This window comes from Antennarius striatus, chromosome 3, assembly GCF_040054535.1.
Source record: "Antennarius striatus isolate MH-2024 chromosome 3, ASM4005453v1, whole genome shotgun sequence".
Lineage (NCBI taxonomy): Eukaryota > Metazoa > Chordata > Actinopteri > Lophiiformes > Antennariidae > Antennarius > Antennarius striatus.
In genome coordinates, this window is record NC_090778.1 from 13244877 (window position 1) to 13262109 (window position 17233).

Consider the following 17233-nt stretch of genomic DNA (forward strand, 5'->3'; position numbering starts at 1 on the left):
CGTCCCCCTCACAAGCTGCTCATTTGGTTGCTCCACAGAGGGGCTGCCCGCCACTCTACCTCCCATTGCATGCTTACAGGCCCCCTTGTGTGTGGTTGTGTGTATCACAGGGGCCTGTACACACTAACATGCATGAGTGTACATCCTTAATTTCCCTACGGGGATTATAACACTATATAAAATTAAAAAAAATTTTTTTTTTAAATGACTTTATGAAACAAAAATGTGTCCTTGAATTGTGCCAGTTCACGTCCTGAGCAGTGCTGAGGTGCCCTTGAGCAAGGCACCGTCCCTTAAGTTGCCCAGTGGGGATGCACCATGAAGGAGCTGCCAGCCACTCTACCTCTCATCTGCATACTTACAGGCCCCCTGGTGTGTGTGTGTGTGCGTGTGTGTGTGTGTGTGTGTGTGTGTGTGAGTGTGATTTAATCTTTAAATATGCGGTACATTTGGACTGCCAGCTATTAAGTTAAACCCCTGTCCTTTGTACCTCTATTATATTACCTGTTTTCTGGCCCTCTCCTCTCTGGCCTGAGCCTTCATCTGCTGTACTTCCAGTGAATCAATACGCCGCCGGCGTATAAACAGGTCATGGTTCCCTATGCACAGCTGGAGGATCTGAGTAAGAAACAAAACCAACACGGGGTTCTATTTTCCATGATATGATAATCAAAGTGGCTCATCCCGAAACTCTGGCTTTACAACCAGATGTAATATGTTCCCTCATCTTTACCATAAGAATCAAAAGTATGGTTTTCAGACTCCTTTCAGATGTTGGTGGAAAAAGAATACTTTCTGATCACTGACAAAACAATCTTAGAAAACATTTCAGTGGAACTCACCAGCTTGTTAACACAAAGACGTGAAGAGTTGAACTTGAACACATTTGCTTTCTTGTCCAGAGGTGTGATGGCAAACTAAAAATGTTGAGATGAGAGCAAGATTTTTGATTAAACTGCAAAAAATAAAATTATTTCTTTTAGGTGAGATGAAGATATGTTTTACAGATACAAATATTTGTTTGGAGCTCTCTGTTATTTTTAAATTCTTATTTTCTCTAAATGGTTAACTTGGATAATAAACTTGTATGACAATTGTACACAAAACGCCAAATTACAAAATGATTTGCTATAAAATGAAACTATGAAATTAAATTTTTATATAGTCAAAGGATTTTAAACTAATCTTTAATAATCAATGAAGCAGATTCTCCAACCTTCTTGTCACTGTAGGAGATGTTGCGGATCTCATTCCATGGGAAGGAACACTTGGGCGTCAGCCTGTTGTCGGGTCCAAATATATGCAGACCCAGGGCATCCACTCCCAGAAGAAGATCTGTTCCTTTTTTATTCTAAACAACATCAGTAGATTGAGCAATGACCATCTTCCACACGTCTGTAAAGGGGTTCTGGTAATCAGCTGTGAGAACTACCCTTGCAGCCAACGTTAATTTGTAATTTGACAGATGTGACATTCTGGTGGCTCCACTTGCCAAACCTATTTGTTAGAGTTGAAAAATGCCAGGTGTGGGACGTTATTTGGGCGTGTTTACTTGAAAGGTAAGGCTACAATGAATTATTTAAGCTGACATTGACTTGTTGATGGCATTTTAAAATGTCTCTGGCTTTTATAGAATGCAAGGATCAGGGCCAAAGTTGCCTGAAATGAATGTTTGTTAAGAGGATTTTGTTGTGATTGTGATACAACCTAGGTCCTGTTCCTGAAAGCACTGAGGAAGAAATTAGGAATACAGTGCAACACTTGATTAAATAAATTCAAGTTCATGTATTCAGACTAATCTGAAAGGTTCATGTAAGTAGATATTCATCTACCCATCCAAATAACTTCAACCGCTGATGCAGAGCCGGGTCGCAGAGGCAACAATCTAAGCAGGAATGCCCATACTTCCCTTACCCCGACATCTCTTCTGGGGGGATCCCGAGGCGTTCCCAGGCCAGCCGAAAGACAAATGTCCTAGGTCTTCCCCGAGGCTGCCTTCTGGTAGGACACGCCCGGAACACCTCCCCAGGGAAATGTCCAGAAGGCATCCAAAACAGATGCCCGAACCGCATTAGCTGGCTCCACTCGATATGGAGGAGCAGCGGCTCTACCCTGAGTTCCTCCCTGGTGACTGAGCTCCTCACCCTATCTCTAAGGGTGTGCCCAGCCACCCTACAGAAGAAACTCGTTTCAACTGTTTGTATCCGGGATCTTGTTCTTTCAGTCATGACCCAAAGCTCATGACCATACTGTAGGTGAGAGTAGGAACATAGATTGACCGGTAAATCGAGGGCTTCGATTCAGCTCCTTCTTCACCTCAACACTGCAGCCGCTGCACTGATCCCTTGAACTCCCCCCTACACTGCCACCTTATCATGGTGGGGGAGTTTGAGTCCCTGAACAATCCTAGGAGCTATGTTGTTGAGGGCTTTACGTTCCTGGTAGGGTCACCCATGGTAAACAGGTCCTAGGTGACGGGACAGACTAAGAGCAGCTCAAAAAAAAACCATGAGGAGAAATAAATCAAGGACCATGTTGTCGCCCAGTACAGCGCGACCGGGGCCCCTCCCTGGAGCCAGGCCTGGGGTTGGGCTCGTCCGAGAGCGGCTGGTGGCTGGGTCTCTGCCCACGGTGCCTGGCGAGGCTCAGCTCGAAAGGACGACTTGGGGCCAACCTCCAGTGGACTCACCACCTGCTGTGGGAACCGTAGTGGACGGGTGCAATGTGGATCGGGTGCCAGTCGACAGTTTTGGGCTCAACAACCAATCTGCAGACAGTGTGTGTATGTGTGTGTGTGTGGGGGGGGGTGGGTGGGGGTCTCAACTTGTACAACATTTGCCCCCATCTACTGAGACTAACTTCCTCAACAATGGAGTGGGTTTGAAACCAAACCTTGGTATTTTCCTACAAATCTTGCTTTTCACCATATCTTCCTCGGCTTATCTGGAGTCTGGTCACAGTTACAGCCAGCCAAACAGGGAATCCCTCAGAGATCCCTCTGCCTGGCAGCATGTCTGTGTTTTAAACTGTTTATCTATGGAGGATATTCAAAAGTGAATATTAAGATTTAGCTATAAAAATATTAAAAATGGAAAGTATGTCTATGGTTTTTTTCATGAGTAATAAAGGGTGGTGCCCCATGAACTGAGATACATTTGTAGTCTATAATTTCATCTACATAGTAACTGTAAAGGTATAATCATTTAATAAAAAAATTTTTTTGGTCAGACTTACTTCATGTCATCATCCAAAACTTTTACCACATACAATAAAATTGAAAAACATGCTGTAGATCTACAGTATATCTTATCCCTATGATTGTAAAGTTTATTTTCATTTCTCAACATACACTTTCAACTACATTCATTTTTTTACTGATAGTTTGACTAGATTATTTGTAAACATGTGTAATGGATAAGGCTGATCAAAATGCTTCATGTCAAAACTAGAGAAGATAATAAACCTCAAAACCTATAGAGTACATCTAAAATTGCTAAGGGACAAGATGGAACAGGAGAGTTAGAATACTATTCCCAAGCTTCATTTCATAACACTGCAGTAAAATTGACTTGACTCCTAATCTGTCATACTGGTTTACATTATAAAGATAATAGTAAAGCAGCATTGTCTCACCCTGATGGAAAAGTAATTGACGCCATACATGTCCAGGTCCTGAGCTATTTTTAAATACTCCATCTCAGCTTCTTCCCTGGTTCAAAGACAGATCAAGAGAAAGTGAGAGTTTGAGAGGGATCCATGGGATTGGAGATGAGAAGTAGAGAACAGTGAAAGGAGAGGTACAAAAATGGAGAAGAAAAAGGGAGATCAGGCCTTGTTTCCTCTGCTTTTGTGAGTAGCATCTGTCATGTAGTGTGATCCATAAAAACTGCCACAGAGCTCATGTAAGAGAGAAAACATAGGCACAGAGCTGACACAAACCACAACTATAATTCGCTAACAGGCTTTCGACGTCATGCATGATGGAAGGCTTATTCTGATGCCTTCAAGTGTCTAAATACTCTGAGAGAAAACAAACACTTCAAACTCTCTTCTTCCTTTCTGCAGCCTTCTTGGCAGATCAGTTGTGATTTCAGGGTCAGCCCTGCAAAAAATATCATTAGCATACTTTGATGGCTGAGAAAAATCAGGGCATGCTTCTGTCTAAACGTCTATTAACTCGCTGTTTGTATGGGTGGCTGGGAAATTGATGATTTAAGCCACATCAAAGTTTTAAAAGGTTTTAAAAGAGATCATCGTGCCAAATAAACAAAACCGTAACTGGAATGGATGCTGGCTACATTCTGAATTCAGTTCGGGTCAAATTTGTATGATAAAGCTTGACTAATTTTATGAAAGTGTAAAAGAATAGAATTTTGCAGTTAAAGGAAAACACAGATCCACATGGTAAGTCAGCAACAGTATTTCCTCTTTTTAAGGTTGATAGGGATGCGAGTCAAAATGAAGATGAAACTACAACCAAGGCAGTCAGAGACTGCAACATCCCACGACACCCCTGAATTCGGAATGTCACCCTGACCTACTTTCATAGATAAAAACTTTGATCTTCGGTCTTACACTGACCTTCTCCCTCGTCTTTCTATCTTATCGGGTTCGTGAGTGTACAAAAGATTAAATTTGACCTTGACCTAATTTGCTCAACGTCATCATCTCATTTTCATCCCCCTTTCCGCACAAGTAACTTGTTTTTTGTTTCATCTTTCTATCTGCAACGGTTGCAAAAGATATTTGGTGGACTAACGAAAGGACGGATGAACGGACAGACGAACACGAACACTGACAATTATAATACATCACTGCTTTGAAGCAGGCTGTAATGATCTTGAGGAGGCCATGAACGCACGGTCTCTACTCAGGTAGCTGCAAATATGACAATACTCCAGGGAATATTTCACCATCAATCAATGATAATTTAAGACGATCTCAGTGAATCTGTGTGTAATGGTATTGTGGCTTTCCTATAAAAACTCACACACAATTGTATAAAGACATTAATTGTGAGGTGAAAGTCTTGATGGTTCAAACCTGAGATGGATCAATGTCAATCAATAGTTGTTAAAACGTTTTAAACTTACATACAAATGTGAATCTTTTGAGGTTCTAAAAGGAAAGTCTCTGGTAAGTCCTTCAGACTCCATTGAAGTATGTACCAAAAGTCACAACAAACTAAATGTTGAGATATTTCAACATGGTTTTGCCAATCAAACTGGCAAAAACATGGTAACTGCAAACTGAAAAGATCTTCTGATGTCTCACAAAAAATAAAGCAATCAATACTCTTTTGGAATCAATGTTCGGTTGACATTAAAGTAATTATCAAAATGTCAGCAGAAGACTAGGGACCTCCCTGCTGTACCTCTACAATAGTGCATCACTAAACAAATAACACTAAAGAAATACTAAAGTTGTGAATAAACCTAAAGTCGTCCTACTTACTGGTGAAATTGATATGGATCAGGACCAGCGACTCAATTACTGCTTCCACTAATGCAAAGACTTGCTGACTTTCAGATTTCGCTCTCCAGTCCAGAACTCTCTACCACTGACACTTTAAGTACACTCGAAATCTATCAAAGTTAAACTACATCCATTTTCACCTCAGTCAGCTTAGTGGTGGAGGGAAGTACAAAACTATTCCTCTATCAGATTGGTCCAAGTAGTAGTGACTATATTTTCCATCATATTTTTCACTACTTGCTTCCCAATACTTTATTCTCTTTTGACAAATAGCACTATGGATTAGGTTTTCTATCCTGAATGTACATGTAATTAAACTGAATTGATAACTTGCTGGCCGTGGTAAGCTGTGACATTTAGTTTGTGGTGTTTGTTCTGGTTAACAAGAAAAGAAAAAAATGCTAATAAAGCTCATGCTGTGACTTCATTCATGTTTCCCAACAAACTTCCCCACACAAGCTTTTTTACATGACTCTCTTTGCCAACATACTACAGTTTACAGAAAACTGAGAACATTCAGCATGATCTTGAAAGTGAAATATTCTGATGACTGTGTAACCTCACAGTAGTACATTTCATAGCAGTAGTTTTTACCTCGTTCTACCCCTGTGCTCTGCATAACATGCTGTGATTCTCTCCTCCCACATTTCTGCAGTCATCTGGTACAAGTTAATCACCTGAATTGAACACAAGATAAAAATATCCATGAAAACACAGAATCCAGTACATGTTGGAATGTCACTTTCCTAATGCAGAGATAGGTCTAGATAAAAAGACAAATATCTTCATTAATCTATAACATTACGTAAACCTGGCCATCACTCACTCTTTTCGGCAGCAGTTCTTCCTGAGAAAGGAATCCAGGTGTGTGAATACTGGGGTCGTAGTCCCCATACTGTAAAATAGAGCAGAAATGCGAAGATTAAAAGCACTCAAAAATAATGGCTTCTAACCACCTTCCCTCCAGTAACAGGCCAGACTATCCCTCTCCAGGGAGCTGTTTCCAAGATGAAACTGCTGCACATGTGAGAAAGGGGTGTGTTGGAGAGTGAATGAGGGCTGGGCTGCCATCGAGTCATTGATGTGCAACGTGCATCCAATGGATCAGTTGTTGGTGGACAGGGAAAATAATGCTATTAGTGATATCTCTGAGAACTGAACAGATTACTAATCACAACAGAGCTGTGGCACACACTATACCATGCAAATTTTAAAGGAGATATGAATGAATTAGGCTTGACACAGGCTGTGGGGAATTTTTTGTGGGGGTAAATTCCATATGTAGATACCCATTAAAAACGGGCTGCAACTGTAGATGTATTCAAGTAAGCAAAGTTGAAATTTTCCTTACAGCTGTGCCTCGCTTTCAGTTTTGCTTTTTTTTGTTTAGGTTTCCACATGCCTTCCAGTATCATGTCTTAAAAAATCAGATATGAAAATGGCCAAAAATATAATAATTTGAGCAATTTCACTTTGCCAGCAGCATGAGATTCACAACCAAGCTTTACGCAAAACAAATGTATTTAATTTATTAGTAGAAACTAGGGTTATAACTGACTAAACCTCATCAAATTTATGGTTGTGTGTTTACATTCAAGTATTTTTTGTCTTTGACAAAAAAGTGGTATTTTTTCTCTGCAAATAAATTTCTCCTTCCATCGCCACTGTACATTTTTTCGTGGAAAATAGGTAGTCTGGTAAGCCTTATTCCCTGCAATATTAGCAATGAGGTTTCACATAACTGAAAGAGCCGCAGCTGCTGCTATCATAATTGCACTGCACCTCTTTCTGTTGGCCAGTTTGGAATGAGGGGGAGTGAGAGAGAATAAGGAGAAGGGAAGAAAGAGAAAACAAAACACAAGACAGACAGAAATGCAAGAGAAAGGACTGAAAAACATTTGATGTGAAATGAGATTTGTGGGCTAAAAAAATGAAGTTATTAAAGACTGCATTTTTAAGAGACAGATAATGCTGTTTGGAGCACATCACTTCATTTGTAATGGGGGACTTTAAGTAGCAATAAATTGAAAGCATTTGACCACCTGTGTGTCTCTAATCAACGACATTTCTAAAGGCTATATAATGTTTCTTCTAGTGGTGCTTTTATTGGGGTTTAATTTGATTTTTCTTTTCTTTGACATACCGGTCGAGAAAAAAAGTATTCAACCCACCCAAATTTAATAAGCTCTCCTGGAGAAAAAAAGTATTCAGCACACCCACATTTAATAAGCTCTCCTAGAGACTGGAAGCAGGTGGAGTGTAGAAGCTGAGAGCGTTTAATTAGATCCTGTTTTCAGTTTTGCAGCTAGTACTGCCCCAGATCCTGACCCCTTTGTTTTTAACTATTAAATAATTGATAATGTACATAATATATAAATGAAGGTATCAAGGCATCAGGTACGACTTAGCTAAGGGTGGTATTCCACTAGTGGCAGGGTTTGGAGAAGATTTTTAAGTACAAAGCATCTTCCAATTATTTGTACAACCCCAAACTAAAAACACTCTGAGGAAAATGCCTAACAACTCAAGTGCATCTACAGGTTCATGAACATCACCAATAAATGCATTATAACCATAGAAATTGATGCTTGTTTTACAGCCATAACATGCAAAACAACAGGTTCTAGCAATGGGCAGGCTGCTTTAATAGTTCATTCATTCATCGTCAATGCATGCTTTGTTCGCTGTTCGAGGGGTGCTGGAGCCTATCCAAGCTGAGGCAGGGAACACTCCAGGTACAACTGCAGTGCACCGCAGAGCCACATGTAAAAGACACACACACACACACACACACACACACACACACACACACACACACACACACACACACACACACAGACACACACACACACACACACACACACACACACACACACACACACACACACACACATACCTACAGGCAATTTGGTATCATCAGTTCACCTAAGCTGCATGTTTATGGGGGTGGGAGAAAGCCAGAGAACCTGAAGAGAACGGAAATTCCCATAAGTGTCATTCGGCCTATTAGCTGGTCATTGGTTAAAGAAGCATCTCCTCACTCTGGCTGTGTTGTGAATGAATGAGGATCCGTCTCACTTTCCACTCGAACACTCCTCCAGAGACACCCTTTTTTTCTGCTTTTTTTCTTGGCATTCCCAGATGACAGCTCCTTGTAACACCTCCCAGTGACAAAACGGAGCAAGAGGTGCCAAACTTCTACTAGCTCAGGCTGACTGCACATGTACAAATACCATAAAATGAAAGAACAAATTCACGAGGAGTTTTCTTTATTTTCTGATTTACAAATGTTGATTTTGATAGATATATTAACATCAAGGGCGGCACGGTGGCACAGTGGTTAGCGCTGCCGCCTCACAACACGGCGGACCCGGGTTCGAGTCCCGCTCTGTGCGGAGTTCGCATGCTCTCCCCGTATCTGCATGGGTTCTCTCTGGGTTCTCTGGCTTCCTCCCACCTCCAAACGCATGCGCTTCAGGTTGATTGGCCGTTCCAAATTGACCGTAGGAGTGAGTGTGTGTGTGAATGGTTGTTTGTTTCTATGTGGCTCCGCGGTACACTGGCGTCGTGCCCGGTGTGTCCCCCGCCTCACGCCCTGAGACTGCCGGGATAGGCACCGGCCCGGCACCGGCTCCCCCCCGACCTGCGTTAGCGGATTAAGCGGGTTGGAAGATGAATGAATGAATGAATATTAACATCATTATGTCTTTTCTAGCAGGACAGTGACTTTGAAACACTTCAGAACACTGCAATGCAGTGCAATGATGAAGTTAGTGATAAATTAAAACCTCTCTGAATCTACGGTCACAGAAATAATCGCAAAGACTTTCAAATTCCCCCACCACCACTGTTGCCAACTTTTATTGCTTCCCTTCCATTCATTCACACTCTGCAATTTAGAAAAGGCGCTGGAAGTTTTTATGACTTCCAACCGTGTGAATTCATGAATAAGTTGATATTATTTTCCTTTTCCGGTTGCAGATTACTCAAACACCTTTTGTGTGACAGTCCATAACTGAACAGAGCCGTGGTTCACATTATTAATATCTTTTTAACAAGAGTAATAGCATCTGGGAGTATGCCTTTATATTCCCATTACTTCTGTCTTCAGACTGGTATAATCATGATTTAAAGACGAGTTAAAGTAGGTCCTACTGTGGGATGTATTTAACGTCACAGGCTGCACTGTGGTTCTGCATAAAAACAACTCGAAGACAAGGCAAAATCTGCCAAAAACCTGCAAACAGCTGCACTACTAAACAAGTACCTGTCTCCTTTTTAAAGCACCCCTTTATTCGCTCTGGCCCTAATCAAAGTGGACTCCTGCTTAAATGAAAACAGATTGTGGCCCTATATAGTTTTTTTTCCTCTCTCCACATCAAGGGTACTGACAGCAGAGTGCAAGTTTCAACCTCACCCTCACAGTCTTTTTAACCTAGGCTTGTTAAATTGGCATGGGAAAGGCGAGTCTCAGAGGGCTCCTGGTCAAATCTTTGACTCCCAGCTCATGTCTCGCTATATACACCCATTCTACCTGTCAAAAACTGCACTTCGTTCTCCCTTTTCTTTCACAGGGGAATTTTAAGAGACGTGATCCTTCAACCAAAACAATTCAAATTGCTCAAGGTTTATGAAAAGAGCTTGTTGGTGTGGAGTGATTACCATGGATTTCATTAAACTTGTTTGAACCAATAAATCAATTAAGGATTTTTCTCAAGATCAAGGTCATCATCTCATAATCATCTTCTTTGCCACCCGAGTAATGTGCTTTTTGTTTCATCTGTCTATCTGCAGCGGTTGCAAAGATATTTGGTGGACTAACGGACGGACGGACAGACAGATGGACAGACGAACACACAAATACTGACAATTACAATACATCCCCTTCGTAGGATGTAACAAACAATGAATAAAAATAGAGACATAAGTAACAAAACTACAATTACTGATCATATGTTTCTGCTTACACCAACCAGCCAATGCCGTTTGATCTCTTCTGATTTATACACACACAACTTACAAAGAGTTTAATGAAAGATACAAATATAAGTTATTACATGGACTAAAATGATTCCAGTTAATAATTTCCAGTGAGACACTTTCACTCAGAGATTATTTCGCAGAGTGAAAGTGGGTGACTGATCGGGAGCTTAATCACATGGTGCAAAGGCAACCACCTATCGCTCATTATCTTCACAACCGCTGACCTTGAGGAGGAGTACCAGAGGAACCCTGTCATAGTTATCAGCCAAGGAGACGAAGCAAAGAGGATGGACTCAGATACAAATCAGTAAAATAATGGTCTGAGCTCACTATGCTGTGGTCTTCTTCAGGATTGGACAGTGCAGACAGTTCTCCCTAAGGAGACTGTCATCGTCAGGCTCATACAGATCTCCAATGAATCTTTAGCACGTAGCATCGAGTGCCATGTTCCTGGAAGTATTAAGAATTTGAAGCAGTGTCACTTTCAAACAGCTAGTAATGATGCACAGCTAGGTTTGAAGTAGACAGTGTGGAGGAAGTGGTGGCCAGCAGAAGGAGCCTATACAAACAATCAGTGTGTTTCAGGCACACTGATTGTTTGAAATAATTACATACTGCTTCAAATCGGTGATGTATTGTAATTGTCAATGTTCGTGTGTTCGCACGTTCGTTAGTCCACCAAATATCTTTGCAACCGTTGCAGATAGAAAGATTAAACAAAAAGCACATTACTTGGACAGCAAAGGGGATGAAAATAAGATGATGACCGTGAGAGAACTAGGGCAAGGTCAAATTTCAACTTTTGTACACTCAGGAACTGATCTATACTGGTTGGCAAGACAGAGAGACAGAGATGGGAAGGACGTGCAGCAGGTTAGGGTGATTAAAGATAAGGACGGAAGTCTATTGACAGGTGCCAGTAGTGTGATGGGAAGATGGAAAGAGTACTTTGAAGAGTTGATGACGTAGAAAACGAGAGAGAACAAAGTCTAGAAGAAGCGACTGTTCCAAGAAGTAGAAGTAGCAAAGATTAGTCAGAATGGAGTGAGGACGACATTGAAGAGGATGAAGAGTGGAAAGGCAGTCGGTCCTGATGATATACCTGTAGAGGTTTGGGAGTGTCTAGGAGAGGTGGCAGTAGTGTTTCTGACTGGGTTGTTCAACAGGATCTTAGATAGTGAGAAGATGCCTGAGGAATGTAGGAGAAGTGTGCTGGTGCCCATTTTTAAGAACAAGGGAGATGTGCAGAGTTGTGGCAACTACAGAGGAATAAAGCTGATGAGCCATACAATGAAGTTTGGGAAAGAGTAGTGGAAGCTAGACTAAGGGCAGAAGTGAAGATTTGTGAGCAGCAGTATGGTTTCATGCCAAAAAAGAGTACCACAGATGCAGTATTCGCTTTGAGGATGTTGATAGATAAGTACAGAGAAGGACAAACGGAGCTGCATTGTGTTTTTGTAGATCTGGAGAAAGCTTATGATTGTGGTATTGTATGAGGAAGTCTGGAGTGGCAGAGAAGTATGTGAGAGCGGTGCAGGACATGTATGAGGACTGTAAGACAGTGGTGAGGTGTGCTGTACGTGTGACAGAGGAGTTCAAGGTGGAGGTGGGACTGCATCGGATCGGCTCTGAGCCCCTTCTTGTTCGCTATGGTGATGGACAGGCTGACAGACGAAGTTAGACAGGAATCTTCATGGACTATGATGTTTGCAGATGACATTGTGATCTGCAGTGAGAGTAGGGAACAGGTGGAGGAGGAGATAGAGAGGTGGAGGTTTGTCCTGGAAAGGAGAGGAATGAAGGTTAGCCATAGTACTTAGGGTCAACAGTCCAGAGCAATGGAGAGTATGGAAAAGAGGTGAAGAAGCGTGCAAGGGCAGGATGGAACGGGTGGAAAAAATTGTTGGGTGTGATGTGTGATAGAAGAGTTTCAGCTAAAATGAAAGGAAAGGTGTACAAAACTGTGGTGAGACCAGCGATGTTGTTTGGTCTAGAGACAGTGTCACTGAGAAAAAGACAAGAGACAGAGCTGGAGGTAGCAGAGATGAAGATGCTGAGGTACTCTTTGGGAGTGACCAGGATTGATAGGATCGAGAATGAGTACATCAGAGGGACAGCACATGTTAGAGGTTTTTGAGATAAAGTCAGAGAGACCAGACTGAGATGGTTTGGACATGTCCAGAGGAGAGATGGTGAATATATTGGTAGAAGGATGCTGAGTTTTGAATTGCAAGGCAGGAGGCCTAGAGGAAGACCAAAGAGGAGGTTTATGGATGTAGTGAAAGAGGACATGAAGGTAGTTGGTGTGAGAGAAGAGGATGCAAAGGACAGGGTTAGATGGAGGCAATTGATTCGCTGTGGCAACCCCTGAAGGGAAAAGCCGAAAGGACAAGAACTACACTCAGGAACCAGATAAGATAGAAAGCCAAGGGACAAGGCCAGTATGAGTAAGACCGTACATCAAAGATAGTGCTTTGATCTATGCTTTTATTCACCCTGACCTATGAAAATACTGTTGGTCGGGGAAAATTTTTGAATTCAGAGACTGCGACATCCCACGACTTACCCTGACCTGCCCTGAAAGTAGGTCAGGAAAAAATGTTGGATTCAAGGGTATCACGGGATATTACAGTCTCTGACTGTTTTGGTTCTAAGTAAAAATGTAACTGCATGAATTTTTGGGGAAATGTGTTTATTAGATCATCTTTTACTGGCAAAATCTAATCCGTTCCACTTGAAGAAGGCATTTGTGTCAAAGTCTCTCTTAAGTTATGCTCAGAATGAGATGGACAAATGTAACAATGCTTGAGGCCAGAGCTGCATCTGTCAAAATGGTCAGTTTGGAGATGGGATTAATGTTACAAAAAAAATCTATATTAAGACAAAGTGTCAAAATTGCCCTTGGAGAATGTGATAATCTGTATTAATCCCTGTTGATAATTGTCTACCTCTCTTTTAGTCATGCCAACATATCCACAAATCTTACTCAAATGGAGATTCACTGGTGGACAGTGAATCTCCATTTGTGTGAGCATTCTCAGAGTTCCCTGTGATTGTTTGTTGGTGCAAAACAAACACTGCACACATTCCACTCTTCGAATGCACCTTTTAAAATTACAATAGTTACATAAGTTGCACAGCACCAGGCTCCTGCTTTTGACATATAAAGGATTCCATGTAGTACTCCATGAGAGTAGTCAAAGAATTTAAAAATCAATACCAGAACCATAGCCCATGAAGTTCTTTCATGGGCTATCTGTGTGCTTCCTCTTATCAGGACTCAGAAGGCAGAGTTCTGGACCAATTCTAGGAGAATTGTGTCTTTTTTGGGGTGAAAAGAGATAAGAGGAAAGAAGAATAAAACCTTATAGAGATAAAACATGCAATCTCTCTGCACCATTGTCAAAGACAAATAGCTGAACTATGCTAATATATTTATCAGATGATTAACAGACAAAAGAAATGCATGAACATATTGCCATTGAAATTAATTTGTGTGAATCACCATCACAGACTTTCTTAGATAGTCATCTCAGCCACAGAATCACTAGCAGAGGAGGGTGAGCCAGCTTAGGACAATCATGCATGCTCCCTCAGTCGGTTCAAACACTGATGAAACTCTTCTCTCCAGTAGCTTTTCTCTGCTGGCCTTACAATACATCTGAATTCACAGTTTTTCTTGAAACCGCATTCTTCAGTGCAGTTTGAAACTGCACTGTAGTAGAACACAGTAATGATAAATAAGTATAAAATCATTGATCAACGGCTAATGGGCAGTACTCAGTTTAATTATCAATGGTGAAAATTTTGAAGGTACAAGTTATTTCAAAATACCCAATGCTTAATTATCCTCTTACATGTAGTTGTCTTTTTTAACCCCCTTTTTACATCCCGCTTTAAAGCGGTGATGTATTGTAACTGTCAGCGTTCATGTGTTTGTCCGTTGGTTCATCCGTTCGTTCGCCTACCAATTATCTATGCAACCGTTGCAGAGAGATATTTGAAACAAAAAGCACATTACACGGGTGGCAGAGGGGATAAAAATGAGATGATTACCTTGAGAAAACCAGGTCAAGGTCAAATGAGTTGTGTTATTAAGCTTCATTACAGAGATGCACACTTCCTCTGCTCAATGATATGAAAAAAAAGTTTTGACATGACACTGCTTCCAACAAAGTCTGCTGATTCGTGAACGTAAACAGGTCATGATTCCACAACCATTTTTGATGACATTCCAAGTATGTACTATCCAGTTAAATTATATTCAACAGAAGGTGGCTGACAGCCAAAACTCACCGATGCACACTAAAACCTATCATTATAAATACACAGAACTACAAGTAACAAAAAAGATATGACTCTTGATTTAGTGAACAAACTCCTTTAAGTTCCAAAACAACCACTGACCTTGGCGTGGACGGCGTAGGAGGCCAATAACACTGAGGCTTCTGGTGGACAGTGAATCTCCTCCTCCAGGATCTTTTTTTTCACCTGTAAAGTATATCAAACATAATTAGCTGTGACGTGCTGTGAATCTTACGATGCTTGTGTCCACCTGAAGTCAAGAATCAGTTAAAAAAAAAAGTTTAATGTGCCTTTTAACAAAAGAGGCAGTAAATACCTCACTTGGAAAAAATCTCACATTAGGTCTCAGGAAATTGTTAAGACAGAAATCATTCAGCTAACTGATGGTCAGAGACATCCAGTGTACCTCTGAGGTTTATGATAAAACTACAGGCCAGGAAAACCATTAGGTGATAAAGTGATGAGTTCAGCAAGTTACTTTACAACACATCATCATCTAAGTATTTTATACTTTCTAAGTATTGTAATTTTTTTATATTTTAAACTTCATACTTTCTAGTATAAGTATTTTATACTTATCACAAAAAATACTTCTGCTTTTTAAAAAGTCAATCTTTTAGCACACATAATGACATGATGAGTGTCCTGATGACTTAGTCTCTTCCTAGAGTTGTCTTCTTAATGGGCTCCATTTTTGATTTGGCTGTTTAGAAAATGTTAGTTCACAGTTCTTTATGCTGGTTGTACATCGTACTATAAAGCAATGTTTAAGAGCCTTTATCAAGGAGGAACCTTCAAATTAATTGTTTTCCCTGCTGGTTGGATGGTTGGCTGTTTACAAATATTTTAAGTTTGAAACAACTTTCTGATAAGAACTTAATTCTGCTTTGACATACATAAGACCCAGAGAACACATAGAAGATTGTTAAGAAACCATTTCTCAGTGTCAAAAAAATCAGATGACAGATTTTTTTGAAAACTCAACTTTTTTGTTGCGTTTACACCTTCTGTCCACACGACATCGCAGATATCCGGAACGAAAACGCAACTTTTCGAAAACGCTGGCCGAGGTGGATTTTTAAAAAAACGCTGGGTCTGCGTTGTCGTGTGGACGGTGTATCCGCAACTTTTTAAAAACACTGACGTCTTGCCTGCGACGAAAACCTCTGTGACGTCATATTTATGGGCCCATGTGTGTGACAACAAAACACGGAGGATTCCTAATGGATAAAATTTGACTCAATACTGCCACCACATGGTTTGGCATGCCTATAGCCGTCTTTGAAAACGCACTGGTGCGTTTATGTGTGGACGGAGAATTTTTTGAAAACGCTGTCGTGTGGACGCACATCGTTTTCGATGCGTTTTTAAAAAGTTGCGTTTTAAAAAAAATCTGTCATCGTGTGGACGGGGCCTAAAGTATACTGGTACTTATGCCTTTCTGGGAAGTCTGGAAGACAAAATGTGCCAAATAAATATTTTAAGACTTAAGTATCATAGCCACATGGGGACCCACCAGACAACAAGCCTAGAACTATGTATCTAAGCCACCGTCATTTCATAATCATTCAAGTGTGCATGCCAGTAAGCAGAGCATAATGACATGACAGAAAGTCTCACAATTTTACACATTTATATCCTTTATATAATAAAGTTTCCTCTGTGCCTCCAGGATCATTCTGTGTGTATGAATTCACTCCAATTGCTAGGAATGGTTTACAGCTTAAAGACAGAGCGCTTCAAGTTAACAAGAGCTGACTTAACCGCTATGGATCACAGAACAAACAGTTTGTTAAACATGGGCACCAATCCCCTTTAACAAGCTTTCCTAAGATGAAAATGCTGCTTTGCCAGGTGTCACAACCCAAGCTCCAACTTCCACAGTGACGAGCACGAAGCAGGGTTACAAGATCAGACAGCAAAAACATGCTTCAGTCGTCGTTATATTAAGTGAGAAAATTAGGGCCTCAGACATTATCATTTGCAAAGGCAGTCATGCTGTCTACTCGTTTTGAACTAACAAAGGCAAGGAGCCAGAGGTGACAGCCGCGGATCATTCGTAGTACTAAGAGGATGAGGCTGCGTTCTGCTTTACAAATGAGACGATGTTGCTACGATTGCAGACAGGAGTGACGGAATTGCACATTAGCAAGGTCTAAAGTGGTCTATAACGTGTAACGTGTGTGTGTGTGTGTGTGTGTGTGTGTGTGTGTGTGTGTGTGTGTGTGTGTGTGTGTGTGTGTGTGTGTGTGTGTTTGTGTGTGTACCCAGATGAGTGATCATTTCTGATAAGCGCTAATCCAGCTGTCACGCCTGTGACACTATCTGAACAGAGACCTGCTCCTGACATTATGGGAATTAATGAGAGCAAAGTAATAAGGACACAGGCGGTGCGAGACGCAACACATTTGTATTCATCTCCCCTTGTCTCTGTGTACTGCATTAACTGCTCAATAATTTGTTGACTGCC

At 41.1% G+C, this 17233-nt stretch overlaps 1 protein-coding gene across 1 annotated transcript in view; it reads right to left on the minus strand.

The window, feature by feature from the left end:
* nf2a (NF2, moesin-ezrin-radixin like (MERLIN) tumor suppressor a) overlaps window positions 1-17233 on the minus strand; it is a 28982-nt gene that overhangs the window by 8719 nt on the left and 3030 nt on the right. Inside the window, exons 4-10 of the mRNA XM_068310333.1 lie at window positions 14866-14949; window positions 6302-6370; window positions 6070-6152; window positions 3634-3709; window positions 1217-1351; window positions 843-917; window positions 505-618 (exon numbers count right to left, since the gene is read on the minus strand). Coding sequence (XP_068166434.1) covers window positions 505-618; window positions 843-917; window positions 1217-1351; window positions 3634-3709; window positions 6070-6152; window positions 6302-6370; window positions 14866-14949 — 636 coding nt within the window. The remainder of the gene's footprint in view (window positions 1-504; window positions 619-842; window positions 918-1216; window positions 1352-3633; window positions 3710-6069; window positions 6153-6301; window positions 6371-14865; window positions 14950-17233) is intronic.